Here is a 14144-nt window from a genome sequence, read left to right as displayed (position 1 = left end):
GAGCCTCATGGGATCTTAGGAACCCTTACATGCTCATTGATTCATTGATTCTTTTCTCCTGCTCTAAGAAAGGCGAGCTACAGTTAAATATGTTTTCTTTGTACGTCTCTGAATCAAGTAGTTTTTAACAAAGCATGGGTGGTTTGCATGGGGAGCCAAGAGCTCTATTGTAGCATTCAAGTGCTCCCCATTTAGTTTAAGCATGGTGCATGACTGCATAGCTGTAGCAAGAAATTCCAATTATTAAAGAAATTCCAATTGGAGCCACTAGAGGCAAAATGGTACACACAAATCCTACAAATAGTTTCCTAAGTGGGCACCGTCCCAGTGTGTTGCCTGGGACAGAGAAATGTTGAAAATAAAGTAGATTTTCTCCTGATTTGTCTCTTTGAAAAAAGCCATTTTAGTATGAAAAACTTCTGGTCCAATATTTAGTTCAGTGACCATAGGGCTAAAAAAGCTTTAAAAGGTTCAGAAGCTGTGTTCACGTTCAGTTCTCCCATTGGAATGAATTGACTCCAACCTGCTTCCGGTCTCCTAAGAATGCGGCCACCTACATCACTCAGATGCGTAAAGATGAGTAAACCGGAGATGCCATGTCTTTCTTTCTTTTGTCTTGGGCTACACTTGACTCAGCTCGGAAGGCAGCAGATTTGAACAGGAAATACAAATGACACCTGTATGCGTTTCCCATTCAAAACCTGCTGCTGAGCCAATCAAATGGAAAATAAAACGGAACAGGACACAGGTATACCACAGTCTAGAAACCCGGGACTACAGCTATGCACAGAGCCTTTTGAGCTCATGTAGGCTACTATTAGCAGGCTTATAAATGCCATTCAGCAGACTCCCTGATTCAGTCATTATTGGTATACCCATGTCTCTGGAGCGTTGCGGTCGCCACAACAGCGGCTTGCCTCGTTTTGCCTTCTCATTTGATTACTGGTCAAGAGTTAGAATAACTGATGCTAATGTACTGGGTGTGGAAAGATATCAGGAGCAAAGCAGCTAGCAGATAGGAAGGTAAAAGGAGTGTAACGACTCATTTGTACTTGGTTGCACATGGTGTCGAAAATGCACTGAAAATAGCCAGACTACAACACATTGTGAGTGAGCTATACAGATACATTTTTGGTGCACGACACAGGCTCGCGACTAAAGCCTGATTTATGCTTGGTTGTTGGTGTTGCATTGCATAAATAGCAGATATACAAGCTCACAACGAGTCACATTCCTTCTTGTAGATCTGCTATTTACTGAGCGCAACAACGGCACACAACTAAGTATAACTCAGGCTTTAGGCGTTCCCTATGTGTAAAGCTTTGTTTGCAGTGGCAGTTTACAGTGTACAGTTTTAGCTTAATTATGGAATGTTATGCTTTTTCCAACAACACCCAAGAACTTTGTGACACACGGTTGCGGCGACAACTTACAGTTCATCTCGTTGCCGTTGTGACAGCACCATGGTGACGGTGCAGTGTGGGCGGGGCCAGGGAGGTCAGGTGTTCAAAAAGTGGAAGGGAAGCGTGGCGTGTAGCTGCTTCGCGCTCCTCCCTCCTCTGTCAGGAGATGACGAGCGGTGCTGATCCAAAACAACACTGGACCAGATGTCCCAAAGTTCTGCACTCCAGTGGTTAAAATTAAAGTTTGTTAGGTCCAGCTAAAGCCTCAGACTTGAAGGAAGGGAGGGAGGGGGGACACCACAGGACTCTGTCCCCCAACTGGCTCGCTGGCTCCAGGGACAAGACGAGTGGACAGCCTGCAGAACCAGTCACCAGCCAGGCCTACACTGCATCTGGAGAGAGGAGAGGACAAAGGAAATAGAAGGTCAGTGACAGCGTTAAGTATGCATGATGACGGCATAAAATATGAACGGCTTGCTGGCTGGATGGATGGATGGATGGGGGCTAACATGTTCATAGGCCAGGAGAGATCATCATCATCTTGCATCGGTTCGGTTCACATGAAAACGCAGGCATCTGGACAGAGGTTTCCTTTTTTTGAAACCGTGGACTGTCTAACCCAGGGGTTTTTGGGGCACTTGATCTGATCACTTGGCTATTTTCCAAGGCTGGCGTGATCACCTAGAGACAGTAAAAAAAACACTATTGCTTTTATATCTTATTATAGGCTGCCAATTAGAATAATACAAGCATAGGATAAGTCAAACATGTAACAATAGAACCTAACAAAGAATGAGTCAATAATAGTAAAAACTAAAGTAATGTCAATTCTGACTATCTGGTGAGAAAAGTGTTATGCACATCAAACAATAATGGTTAATGATGTAGTTGTTTTTTGTATTGACCTCAATAGCCCAACCTGATCACCTCGTAGATCAAAAATAGGTGGTGGCCCAGACCCTGGTGTAATGGTTAAGACGACGTTTATTCCACAGAATACTCTAGCAGGCCTACTCGGCCAACAGCACACATATCCTATGATCCGATCGATCAGATGTTTTATCTCAACCCATATGTCCCTCTTTAGCTTCCCAGTCACACACAGCTACCTAATTCCTACTCTGACAGTTAAAGCCTGTGCTGTCACTAGTCTTGTCACAGCCCTGGCCGACGCCTACAGTACAAGGAATTCTCCAAACACATGCAGAGGGAAGAGGAGGCTGACCCAGATTCTTGCAGCCAACAGCTTCACTTCCCACCTCGCCAACGGAAAACGGGAAAACGGGACACAGAGAAACAGGCAGCACAGCCATGAAAGTAACGGCAGCTTTTTTGGTCGAATTTCCCCAGACCTCGTCCTCTACTGTTTACTAGAACAGTTGGTAGCGAATCGCGAGGCTGATGGCACTGATATAACAGCTTATTGTTAATAAATGTATTTAACTTAATTCACCAAACGCTATTATCAGATTTTCAGCAACACGTCACAAAGACGATTAGTACTAGATCTTAATTCAATATGAAAGTGACTGTGTGGGGAAATGTAGCTGAGAGCAGAGAAATCTGTCTAGACATTAGACAACAGGCTGAAGACTGGGAAACACCCTAGAAAGTGCAAGGAGAGGAACATTGAATGCATTCCTCTTGCTCCTCAGCATATGAGCGATAGCACACAGGGGACATTTGGTATGAACTGAAGCACATTTGGTGTCATCATTCAGAACGGTTGCAGTCTGAATAAAAAGAAACACAAAACTAGGGGTGCAACAGTTAATCAATCCAATTGATTTAATAGATAGATTATTAAAAAAGAAATTGATTTGAATAAAATAATACATTTTTAAAAATGCCTGAAATAGATTATCTACAAGCTCACAACATGCGTGATGCAATGTGTCAGAGCTTGTAGTCAGATTGGCTATTTTCACGTGACACAGATTCTGTTGTACAACAAAGCAAATGAAATAGGGCTTAAGAGTTTGATTTAGTTGATTATAAAAGAAAATATTGTTATTGATTTGTTGATAAATCATCTTAAACGGAAAAAAAACATGCTTCTCCGTTATTCGGTTAATCGAAAAGCCTTACACAAAACCAACCTTCCTTCCCGTCTCAAAGTAGGAACGTGTACAGTTATGCCAGACATATCCAAATCAGAGAGGAAGGCCATGCCTACCCAGACGTATGACATAATGTACTCTACTGTATCCATAACTGTACTGTATCCATAACAGTTAAAACAAACAGCTATACTTTGCTTATCAGAGGTGGACTTGACACTTTGATGTTGAAGTAGAACAGAACAGGTTATCAGGGCACCAAACAGACCTCTGGACCCATGAATCATGATGTCAACAGTCCACAAATAGAAAAGCTATGTTGTCACAAAGAGCCAAGGAAAAGGGGCACAATGCACATTTATTGTTCCGTTTATTATTCAACAATGATTATCAATTTGATATCCATAATAAATCATTTATTCTTCCTTTTGTTTTTCATTTTTCCCCATATATGACAATGATAGCACCTCCACTGTTGAAATCAGGCTGCATACATAATGCTGGTTACGTGAGGGGCATGGGAATTTCACAGCAAAGTGAAAACCAAATCAAATGCAGGGCAGAGCTATTCATTGAGATAAAAAGAGCCAATGATTCAACTACCAACAGCATGGCAGAGTGTTTCTGAAGCCAGCTCTACCATGGAGAGAGAGGGGGAGAACTTCAAAAGCGTACTCTGAGTGATCTATTCTAGAAAGCCCTGTTTGGATTGGAAATCCTTCGGTTTTTGGTCAGTAAACAAAACATTTGTGGAGCCTCAAGACAAAGTTGTATCCAATAAGCTTAGAGCTATATGAGAGCACATCTCAAAAACATGCACCCAAATGAGATTTATGGGATAACTCATCCAAAACGACCACGTATTGAACCTGATCCGCACCACCACAAGAAGCTTGCATGAAAACGCTGACTACACTAGTGCAAAAATAATTGGTCAGATTCAGACACGGAATTCAACATCTTAATTTATAAATCGTTGACCATGAAAGTCCTACAATACATACTGTACATGTGGCTAGCAGCCACAGGTTGACTCTGTAACTGGGTGACAGGTGTGTCTGTGTACACCAGAGGTGAGATGTATCAAGCATGTGTACTACTGTACTCCACTACTCATAAGCTATGAATGAAAAGGAAACGTGACGTGAGACGGTGCGCACCTCTCCCCATACTCTGGATGTGTTGTTGTACACAGGCTCCCTGGGAGAGTGTATTCTGGCGACCAAAAGCCATGAGGAGATACATACAGGGACATTTATCAATGTGATATTCTTTGCCGTTATTTCACTCAGAGTAATAGTCTGTCCAATAGTCCAATAAAATGTCATTGCAACATTAACGTTTGTGCAATTAAAATTGGTGTATTCTGCTCACATACGAATTCACTACTACATTACTCATTATAATTACATGAAAGAGCCATTTCTCTTGCTGTGTGCACACAGGCAGCTACAAAGATACAGGCTACCATTATTTTTCAATGGAAGCCAGCGACATGAAGATGCTAAGATACATCCAACGTTTGTAGCTGCTACAAAAGATGCAACAGCTACAAAGCTACAAAAAAGTTGAGCTGGTTTCAACTTCAGATACAGAGTAGTATCTTTTGTAAATGCCAGTATGTGAACGCAGCATTAGTCATTATGAATTAATGTGCCAATACATTTCAAAAAAAAAAAAAAGGAAAAAGAATGTCTGGGTATCACGCTCTCTGTATGGTGATACAAGTCATGTGCTTTCCAGACACGCTCATAATCCATACACGACCCGTATTCTTATTATGATGCACATACTGTTATTACTTTTATCAGTCTCCTCTCCTCCTTCAGTGGCTGACCTTTGCCTTTGGGGCACTGCTATAGCATAGATATATTTACTGCATGAAGCCATGAACCAATGCAGCACAGAAGGGGGAAGAATAATTTACTATCACCATTTATTGAATGTGCAGAAGGCATACGTCACATCAATTACACTTATCTATGTACATTTCTGCAAGTAACATTTCTGCAAGTGAACGATAACAGCCCAATTTTACACGTATGCATCAGGCAGGGCACACTTTGATACATATGGCCCAGAGTGCACACCAGAGATCACTAGGCATTGTCAAATGATTCTGGTTTCGACCAAGAGTGCAGTGGTGGTATAATGCAGAATGTTAATGCTGTGAAGGGGCTTTTGCTGACATTCCCCATCCAAAGTCTCTGTACACAGCATTTGATCTACATCAACATATTTCTCAACCCGGGCTGGCTGTGGGTGTAACGATGTAATCTGCTATGAAGTTGATATTTCCCTCCGTGCTGTTGGTAACTGGAAGGACCCCCTGTGTGTGTGTGTGTGTGTGTGTGTGTGTAAGACACCCCCTGCCTGTGTCAGCACATCTTATTTGTGCGCTTCAGCAGTGGGCTCACTGTTTGCACCATCATACAATCAGGGTAATTGGCTCAGCAGTAAAAAAAAGTAGTCTAGAATGTTCAGGGACACTGGGCTGGATGAAGTAGTCTCGTTGCATCCTATAAATCTACCAATTGATGGTTAATAAAGGGGATATGTGTCTTCCTTCCATCGATTCTCATGTCTTTGTGTTGCCAGCGAGAATCAACACAATGGAGGAAGCCCGTTTGAGAAATAGCGATGAATGCTTTGAGTGTTGGCATGGACGTTCTTCAATGCTGTTACAGTGTCGTTAGTCATGAAGACAAAAAAAAATTCACTGGACAACCCAAAAAAAAGGCCCTCAGCTTCTTTCTCTTTGACAGTTTAACAGTGGGAGAGCGGAAGGCCATGCCAGGAATTCTAATGGGCCTTGTTCATAGAGGTTAGGAGAGTGAGTGAGGGTGTGTGTGTCTCTGTGTGTGTGTGTGTGTGTGTGTGTGTGTGTGTGTGTGTGTGTGTGTGTGTGTGTGTGTGTGTGTGTGTGTGTGCACATGCCCCTGTTTTTATGTAGCCAAGCATAACACAGAAGTAGGACTAGGCCTAAATATTTCAAATATGGATCGACTCACATGGTATTTGGGGCAAAAACACCGGACCGAAACCATGCAACTAAAACAGGAAAGCCCCCAAGTTAGAAAACATCTGGGGAATGTCATGTGTCAGCAAACGTTTCACAAGAGCGGTTGTCAGAAAAGCCCTGAAATCTGTGGGAAAACTGAAATATGGAATATGAAAGACCTAATTGACATTCAACATCAACATGAATTAAGCTTAGGATGTCAAGATGCCAAAAATAACCGGCTCTGCATAAGAGACAGAGACTTGTGAAAATGTAAGCCATCAGAGAGTTTTTGTGGTATCTCACCAACAGGCACATATACTACGATGATAGATAGGGCTTCAGTCTAGGTCGGATGGGCAATTTTTTTATATATCAATATCGTGATATGAGACTAGATGTCGTCTGGGATTTTAGCTATCGTAATAGCATGATATGGCATAAGTGTTGCCTTTTCCTATTTTTAAATCACTTTTATACTAAAAATTGTCCAAAGGTTTCAAAAATAGCTCAAATAGTAACTATTGTAGCTATTTCTGAAGGTTTTTGAAATTCTTTGCAGAAAATGTATATTACTTATTAGATTTTTCTTTATTGAAATTTGTCCTTTACATTTAACCCATCCTACGGAGCAGTGAGCACTGAGCAGCCACCCTGCAGTGCTCAGGGACCAACTCCAGTTGTATTGCCAGTACCTTGGTCAAGGGCACTGGCAGGAGTACCTAGGATGCATGTATCCAACGATAATACATGGATAACATGCAGTCTCCACACAGAAAGGCCACCACTGCTGGGGTAAGAAGTAAACCCGGGGCATTCTTGCTGTGAGGCAACAGTGCTAAGCTAAGAAATCATCACAATATCGATAGAGGTTTTATTATTTGGTGAAACATTTTGTGATTTGCTGTTGCACACAAAACATTCAAAAACTTGAATGTCACCTCTGATTCCGAAACATGCTTGCTTGGCGTGTTCTGCTGCAGACCATACAAATGCCACTGACTCCAGCAAGGGAAATTCAAGTGACCTGGAAGATAAGAGTTTATTTTCTGCCGTTGACTTCACATCTAGTCACCTGACTGGAGAAATTTGATTAATAATCCCTGGCTTACTTCAGCAGACAAAATGAAACACTCCCTGACTAGGGTAACTGTGTAGAGTGAAAAACGGATGTGGGTTTAATGGGCGCAACATTTATTCGAACTAATCGATTTAATTAATAATAAAATATTTTTGAGCTTGCAGATCGGCTATATTTGCACAACACCATTGTACAACGAAGTATCAAATAGGGCTTAAGTTGTTAATTATATGTATAATAATAGATTAAAAAATCTAGTTGATTTGTTGATATAATTTTTATTTCATTCATTGAAAAGGCAATCGACAGAATAGTGGCTAAGAAGATAATCAATTGTTGCAGCCTTAGTGGGTTTCATAAAACATGCCGTGGCTCAATTTTGTGCATGCCTCAGATTGCCCCCAAATTGGATGTGCATGCAAGTTCATGTTTGTCTGCATAGGTAGGTAGGTAGAGACGCCCAATCATCATGAAAGGCGTGCAGGCAGGCACGTGTCGTGTGCAAATAAAGGTCACGGTGAAAAGCCTTTCAACCTCTGAAATAGAAAGTTCTATTGTCGCGCAAGGATGAAAAAAGAAATGTAATTTTCAAAGTGCAAGTACTGGAGTGACTGGAACTGATTTTTTTTAAAGCATGGCACAATAATGCTGTTATCGCTGACAGCAGAGAAACGCACCATTGATGAAGTCAAGAAGAAATGGCTTGACCTAAAATTAAGTTTGTAGACTGAGACAAACTATTACAGAAAGCCAATTTGCTGCATGTGCGATTCCAGCCTACTACTTACACTTAGTTGCGTGCGGGTGTCGTGCGCAGTAAATAGCAGATCTACAAGCTCACAACGCGTCACGAATGAAGCGTTGTGAGCTTGTATATTATCTGCTTAGTTGATAACATTTAAACAAAAAGCTAAGAAATAAATACAAATAAATAATGTTTTGATGGATAAACGCAAAAGATTTAATCATGTTATATCGTCACTGTCGGGCAGAAACTGATGCCGATGTTTAGTTTTTTTAAAGCCACGTCACACACAGCATTTCCTGCCATATCGATATGATAGCCTCTGTATCGATACGATTATCGGCAAGGAATACGATACGATTATTGCCCTATCGATTAATTGAACCTACCCCTACCTGCCTATCACAACACCAGCATCACACAATCTAGGTGCAGTTTATTAACCACAGGTGTTTTGGATTAAAGATTGATACAATAATTAGCGAGACAGCACGATCAGGTGTCCAATCAGTTGTCCTCTGGTCACACTAAAGTACACTCTCCAAATATCCAGCTAAATTACAATGGATATGCCAAGTCCAGTTCCAAAAAGTTAAATAATATTTTGAACAAAGGAAGAGAGACTGAACTTCTAACCCGTAACTAGGCCTCTTTTTAGGCTCACAGGGCTGCCCTGTCTGTAGAGCCCGGTCTGTAGACAGAGCTGTTAGTCCACTCCAGACTGACTGAGAGCACGATCCAAGCATTGATTGGCTAGCCATGTTATCTGGGACAAAAATATATCACATGTACAACTGTGCATACAGACAAAAACACAGATGCACATATCTTCATTGGAAGATATTTGAGCGAAGTTACCTTACTTGTAGTAAGCTATATATGGCATTTTTTTAAAAAAAATATTCATGAGTAGAATTATGCAATATGCAAAAGTGACTCCCTATACAGAGTACAGACGGAACAATGAACATGCATGGCTAGCTATTCTGTAGCTTGTATACGTTTCTCCAGAGCAACAAGGGGCGCTCTGGCAGAAATCATTTGAGGAGGTTTTAATGCACCTAATGCAATCAATTTCACAATGGCCCCATCTGCATTTTCCAGCCATTAAGGCTGCAGTTCTTTAATCAGGTAATCTAGCTTGGTAATGCTGGCCAATAAGCCTTAAGTGATAATGTGGACAAAACAATGGTCTAGGTCTCAATACTGTGAGTTCTCGTCCCTTTCTTTATTTGACAATATTGTGCCTCCATGTATTTATTTACTGTAATCAGATGTCTTCCAGTTTTTCTTCCAGATGGCCAAAACCTGCAGCAGCACTAGTGTGTGCAGGGTCAAGGTTAAAAGAAAAGACATTTTCCCATAAATTGTTCAACACTACATTCAAAATGAGAATATGTCAATATTTATATAACTCATTTAAGTGTACCTGCTACATTAGAGAAGACAATATAGCCAGGCAAAAGTAAATGGGTTGTGATAATCAGTTACAACACATAAAATAGCCTCCTTCACAGTTCACACTGCATGACTTGGATCTAGCAGCAGCACGTAACACAGCAGCCAGCAAGGCTTCCATTTTGAGGCAAATACTGAAAGTTTGATCAACCTCCTTGGCTGTTCCTCCATGCATATTGAAGGAGCCTACTTGACAGATGGCACAGTCCAATCATGTTTCTGCACCGATAAGTGCATGTGGCCAATAAAATCACGGGCCACCATATCATCGCCACTGTCAAGAGTCCTTTGAAAGAAGAGGCATGATTAGGAGATCAGAGCCCAGATCTACCCAGGGAGTACTCTGGGAGGAGGGTTGAGGGAGCCTCAGGAGGAGGCTCAAGGGATCAACATATCAAATGGTATATCCATGCCAAACCACTGACAGAAGCCAACAACACCATTAAGGCTATTAAGCCTATTGCATGCAGACATGCAATTGACTCTGTAAGCCAAATTAAAATTGGTAAGTCAGCAGTAACTCAAGGAAATGCAGGTTTGAGCTCTCTACATTACCAGTAGCCAGCAAGACAACAAAGAATTTACTTTGCAGTTGACGTATAATAATTTGTTTTCATGTCATGGCAACAGTGGTTACAGTTTGAGTATATGGGACACAGGGACAGTAAATGATGTCCCATAATTTACAAAGAGCATCTAACTGCACACTGTGGCTGAGGTCAGCCAGCTGCTGGCATCAGGTCACTACTAGCCAGCCAGCTAGCCAGGGCATTCGAAGGTCAGCCTCTGCTGCACTGTCCACTCAGAGGTGGAGGAATAACATCACATGGACATCTGCTCCTCTCTATGCCCGACACAGTGTTAGTAGCAATGGGACATAGCCTCTCACTCTTATTGTACACTACAGATACATGTAGGCAGAGCGAGGTGATTTGTAAATGGTTCCCATTCATTTGCAAAGGAAGCAGGCGGCAATCACATGGAAAGGATTGTGGGATTGACGGCAGTGAGTCAAAAAGTTGAGTTGTTGAATGTGGCATGCTAGAGCTAGCAACTATGCAGTAATCATTTCATCAGTTACACGTGACACCAGAGATTGACAGAAAGGAGATTAAGCATATCATGGATATTATTCACAGATGGATAAACACAACAGCAGCTGAAGGTAATAACATTAATGTTAATTTAGGTGCTTCTGTGTGCCAGCATTAACTGTACAGGAGTTGTCATGCTGGCGTGAAATATTAAATGTATATTCACAATTAATAAATATTACCTTCAGCTGCCACCGGTTAACGATCTGTCAAAAAAATCAATTCTTCCGTTTGTATAACACAGGCTGTTATTTTCAAACCCACCAGTAGCACTAACAAGCTTTCTGAATTGGTGCAGAGAAAAACAAAAGAGAGCATGGTGAAAGGTGTTGGATGTCGTTGGTGCTTCTAGGCCTTAGGGGGATTAAACATTTAAATACAGCTTGCATTTTAGGGACACACCCACCCACCAGCAGAAAACAGTTGGCAGTGAAGGCTACTGCTCCTCTTACATACATCTGTACCGTAACCTAACCATTTCACAGTCAAAGTAGAAAGGATCACAGTTTACAAAGGCACAAGACCACTTCCCCTTTATTTGCCCCCCCCAGTTTGTAAACAGCACATTCACGATTGATTCCTGCACTTGAACATAACAGTAACACCATAATACCATATCCCAAATTAGTCCATAACAATGTTATAGAGAGGAAACAGAAGAGTGCCATTATGAAGGAAACACTGACAGCAGACTGCATGCTTTCTATTCTCTCTCTGGTTGATAAATTCTTCAAATGTCAATCTTTCTCATGTGCTACCGAACAGTGACACTGATCAAAGCAATTCTATCACAGTGACAAACCATCCTCTTCTAGTGTTACAAGTTGTTTCCATCACTGACACTGGCTGAATTTACTGCAGGAATCGAGCTGCTGGAGCACATTAACACAAGTCGACCATCAACATAATTGCCCATTTAAAATATTGGTACCCTAAATCTTGGGAGTGACTAGGAATGCATGTTCAACCATCTGTTGATAATAAACGGGTAAACACTAAACATGCATGTCAAGAACATGAAGAACACTTATTTTCTGAACAGCAGCCAGAATCCAGGTCAGGCCAGAGCAACACAAATTATGGAGGCACCTTATGCACCCTGTTAGGACATTTGGAGCATTCAAAACATTCTCCTCAGTCTTTGATGCTGGTTTTGTTAAATGTTTTGAACATTGTCTTTGTATTGTGACAAGTGGCAATGACAACAACATCGTAAATTCATATTAGGCAGGCTACAAGCAGTTACATGCCATTTGGTTAAGACATTTTTCAAAGAGTTTTCAAACAAGGTTTGCTTTAAATAATTGTATTAATTTAGTATAGATTGACATTAGTTCACATAATTCACCTGTAGTACAAACACTGCAGAAGAAATATATTAAACATTTGGCTCAGGAAGGAGTTTGAGGGGAAACAACATGTATTATTCAAATAAACATATATATTTACAAACATTATTGCGACCGGCAGAGTGCAGACAGAAAATATGAGCTAGCCAACAACATAATTGTCACAAAGCCTTTACTATTCAACCAGAATGGTACTGAAAACCTACAATGCCCATCTTACCTGAAGTTTTTTTTCACAAGACTTCAATATCTCTTCAACAACAAAATCACATGACTGTATCTGCATCAGCTACTGTACAGCATAATCCTTTCAGGCGTAGCCTGAGCCTCTAAGATAATAAAATACATAAAGCAGTCATTGGATCCAAGGATTCTGTTTTCTGTCATAAATAATAGACGCTGGTCGTCAACACATCTTAGAAGGATATAGACTACATAATATGCAGTAAAAATGCTCTATATATTCAGGGTTATAGAAGAAAGATAGTCCAGTGTGGACCTGAGCTAGAGAAGCAAGAGATACAGTAATATTTGATGGACTGTGAATGTATTCAACGTGCTCCACCCTGATTTTCAAATCCTCCTACAAGCCAACCAACCACATGAACATGAGCTGAAGTAATGATGAAAATGCTTCTCACACACACACACACACACAGAGACAGAGAGAGAGAGAGACAGGGAGAGAGAGATAGACAAGCAGGCAGCTCTGTGACACCAACATGTCACATCAAAGCTGGAGTTGTCATCATCATCATGATACAACAAACTATTCTACATCCATCTGCAGTCATGTTTACAGTAGCATGTAGGACTGCAATACACACACACACACACACACACACACATCTCATTTGTCTTATATTTTTGTCACGAAAGTTTTTCTGTCCAGCGACACAAGGTCGCGCTACTAAGTCTCATGCCAAATACATTTTATGCGAAAATAGCAGATCTACAAGCTCACCACGCGTCTCTTGTCGTGAGCTTGGAGATCTGCTATTTTTGGCTAGGCTTCAGATTAGCTTTCAAGGTTTTAACTTTAGCTAAACATAAATCTGTGATACTGGAATCTTTCTCCAAACAGAACCAGAAGCAAGTGGTGGAAAAAGTACTCAAATGTTTTACTTAAGTAAAAGTATCAATACTGCAATGTAGAAATACTCTGTTACAAGTAAAACTGCAGAATTCAAAATTTACTTGGGTAAAAGTAAAAAAGTATTGATATCAAAATGTATCTAAAGTACCAAAAGTAGAAAGTACTCATTATGCAGAATGTCTCATTTCACAAGGTTTCAAATGTATAAAAAATATTTTTGAAACGCATTGTGGGCTTGTAGATCGGCTATTCTCAAATGGCCAAATAGATAGGGCTGAAGTGGTTAATGTATGTTTTTTTAATAATAATCAAAATCTACAAAGTCTCTAGTAACTAAATATATCCAAATTATATTCATATAATTGCAGTGGAGTAAAAGTACAATATTTGCCTCTGAGGTGCAGTGGAGTAGAAGTACAAAATACTCCAGTAAAGTACAAATAGCTCAAAATTGTACTTAAGTACAGTACTTGAGTAAATGTACTTACTTTACACCACTGTACAAATAAATACTAAATATAGGTCACGTTCCACTTAATGGCATCTCTCCCCTATAAAAGCCGGTCTAAAAGACTCCTCGGCCCTATTAAAAACACTTTATATAATTACACTTTATATAAACGTGGTAAACATGTTAATGTTGTCATATACATGCTTATATTTATATTATTATGACACTAGTAGTGAGTTTAACTCCTGTCCAGTTCTGGCCGCCATTTTGAGACAAAAAGGAGGCGCAGCAGCCAGTAGAGAAACATTACAGCTCGCTCTGGTCCACAGCGTTCTCTCTGACGCTCTACTATTCTCATAGACCGAAAATTACACTACCATAAGAGGTCTCTGTCTTTAGTCAAAAC

At 40.6% G+C, this 14144-nt stretch overlaps 1 protein-coding gene across 1 annotated transcript in view; it reads right to left on the bottom strand.

Annotated features, from left to right (window-relative positions):
* The window catches only part of LOC308084885 (lissencephaly-1 homolog A-like), a 71031-nt gene that overhangs the window by 56155 nt on the left and 732 nt on the right, over positions 1-14144 (bottom strand). Inside the window, exon 2 of the mRNA XM_080427847.1 lies at positions 1434-1795. Coding sequence (XP_080283973.1) covers positions 1434-1465 — 32 coding nt within the window. The 5' untranslated portion in view covers positions 1466-1795. The remainder of the gene's footprint in view (positions 1-1433; positions 1796-14144) is intronic.

This window comes from Gymnoscopelus braueri, assembly GCF_963280865.1.
Source record: "Gymnoscopelus braueri genome assembly, chromosome: 5".
NCBI lineage: Eukaryota > Metazoa > Chordata > Actinopteri > Myctophiformes > Myctophidae > Gymnoscopelus > Gymnoscopelus braueri.
Note: the sequence above shows the minus strand (reverse complement) of the source record. Positions and strands in the feature narration are given on the sequence as shown.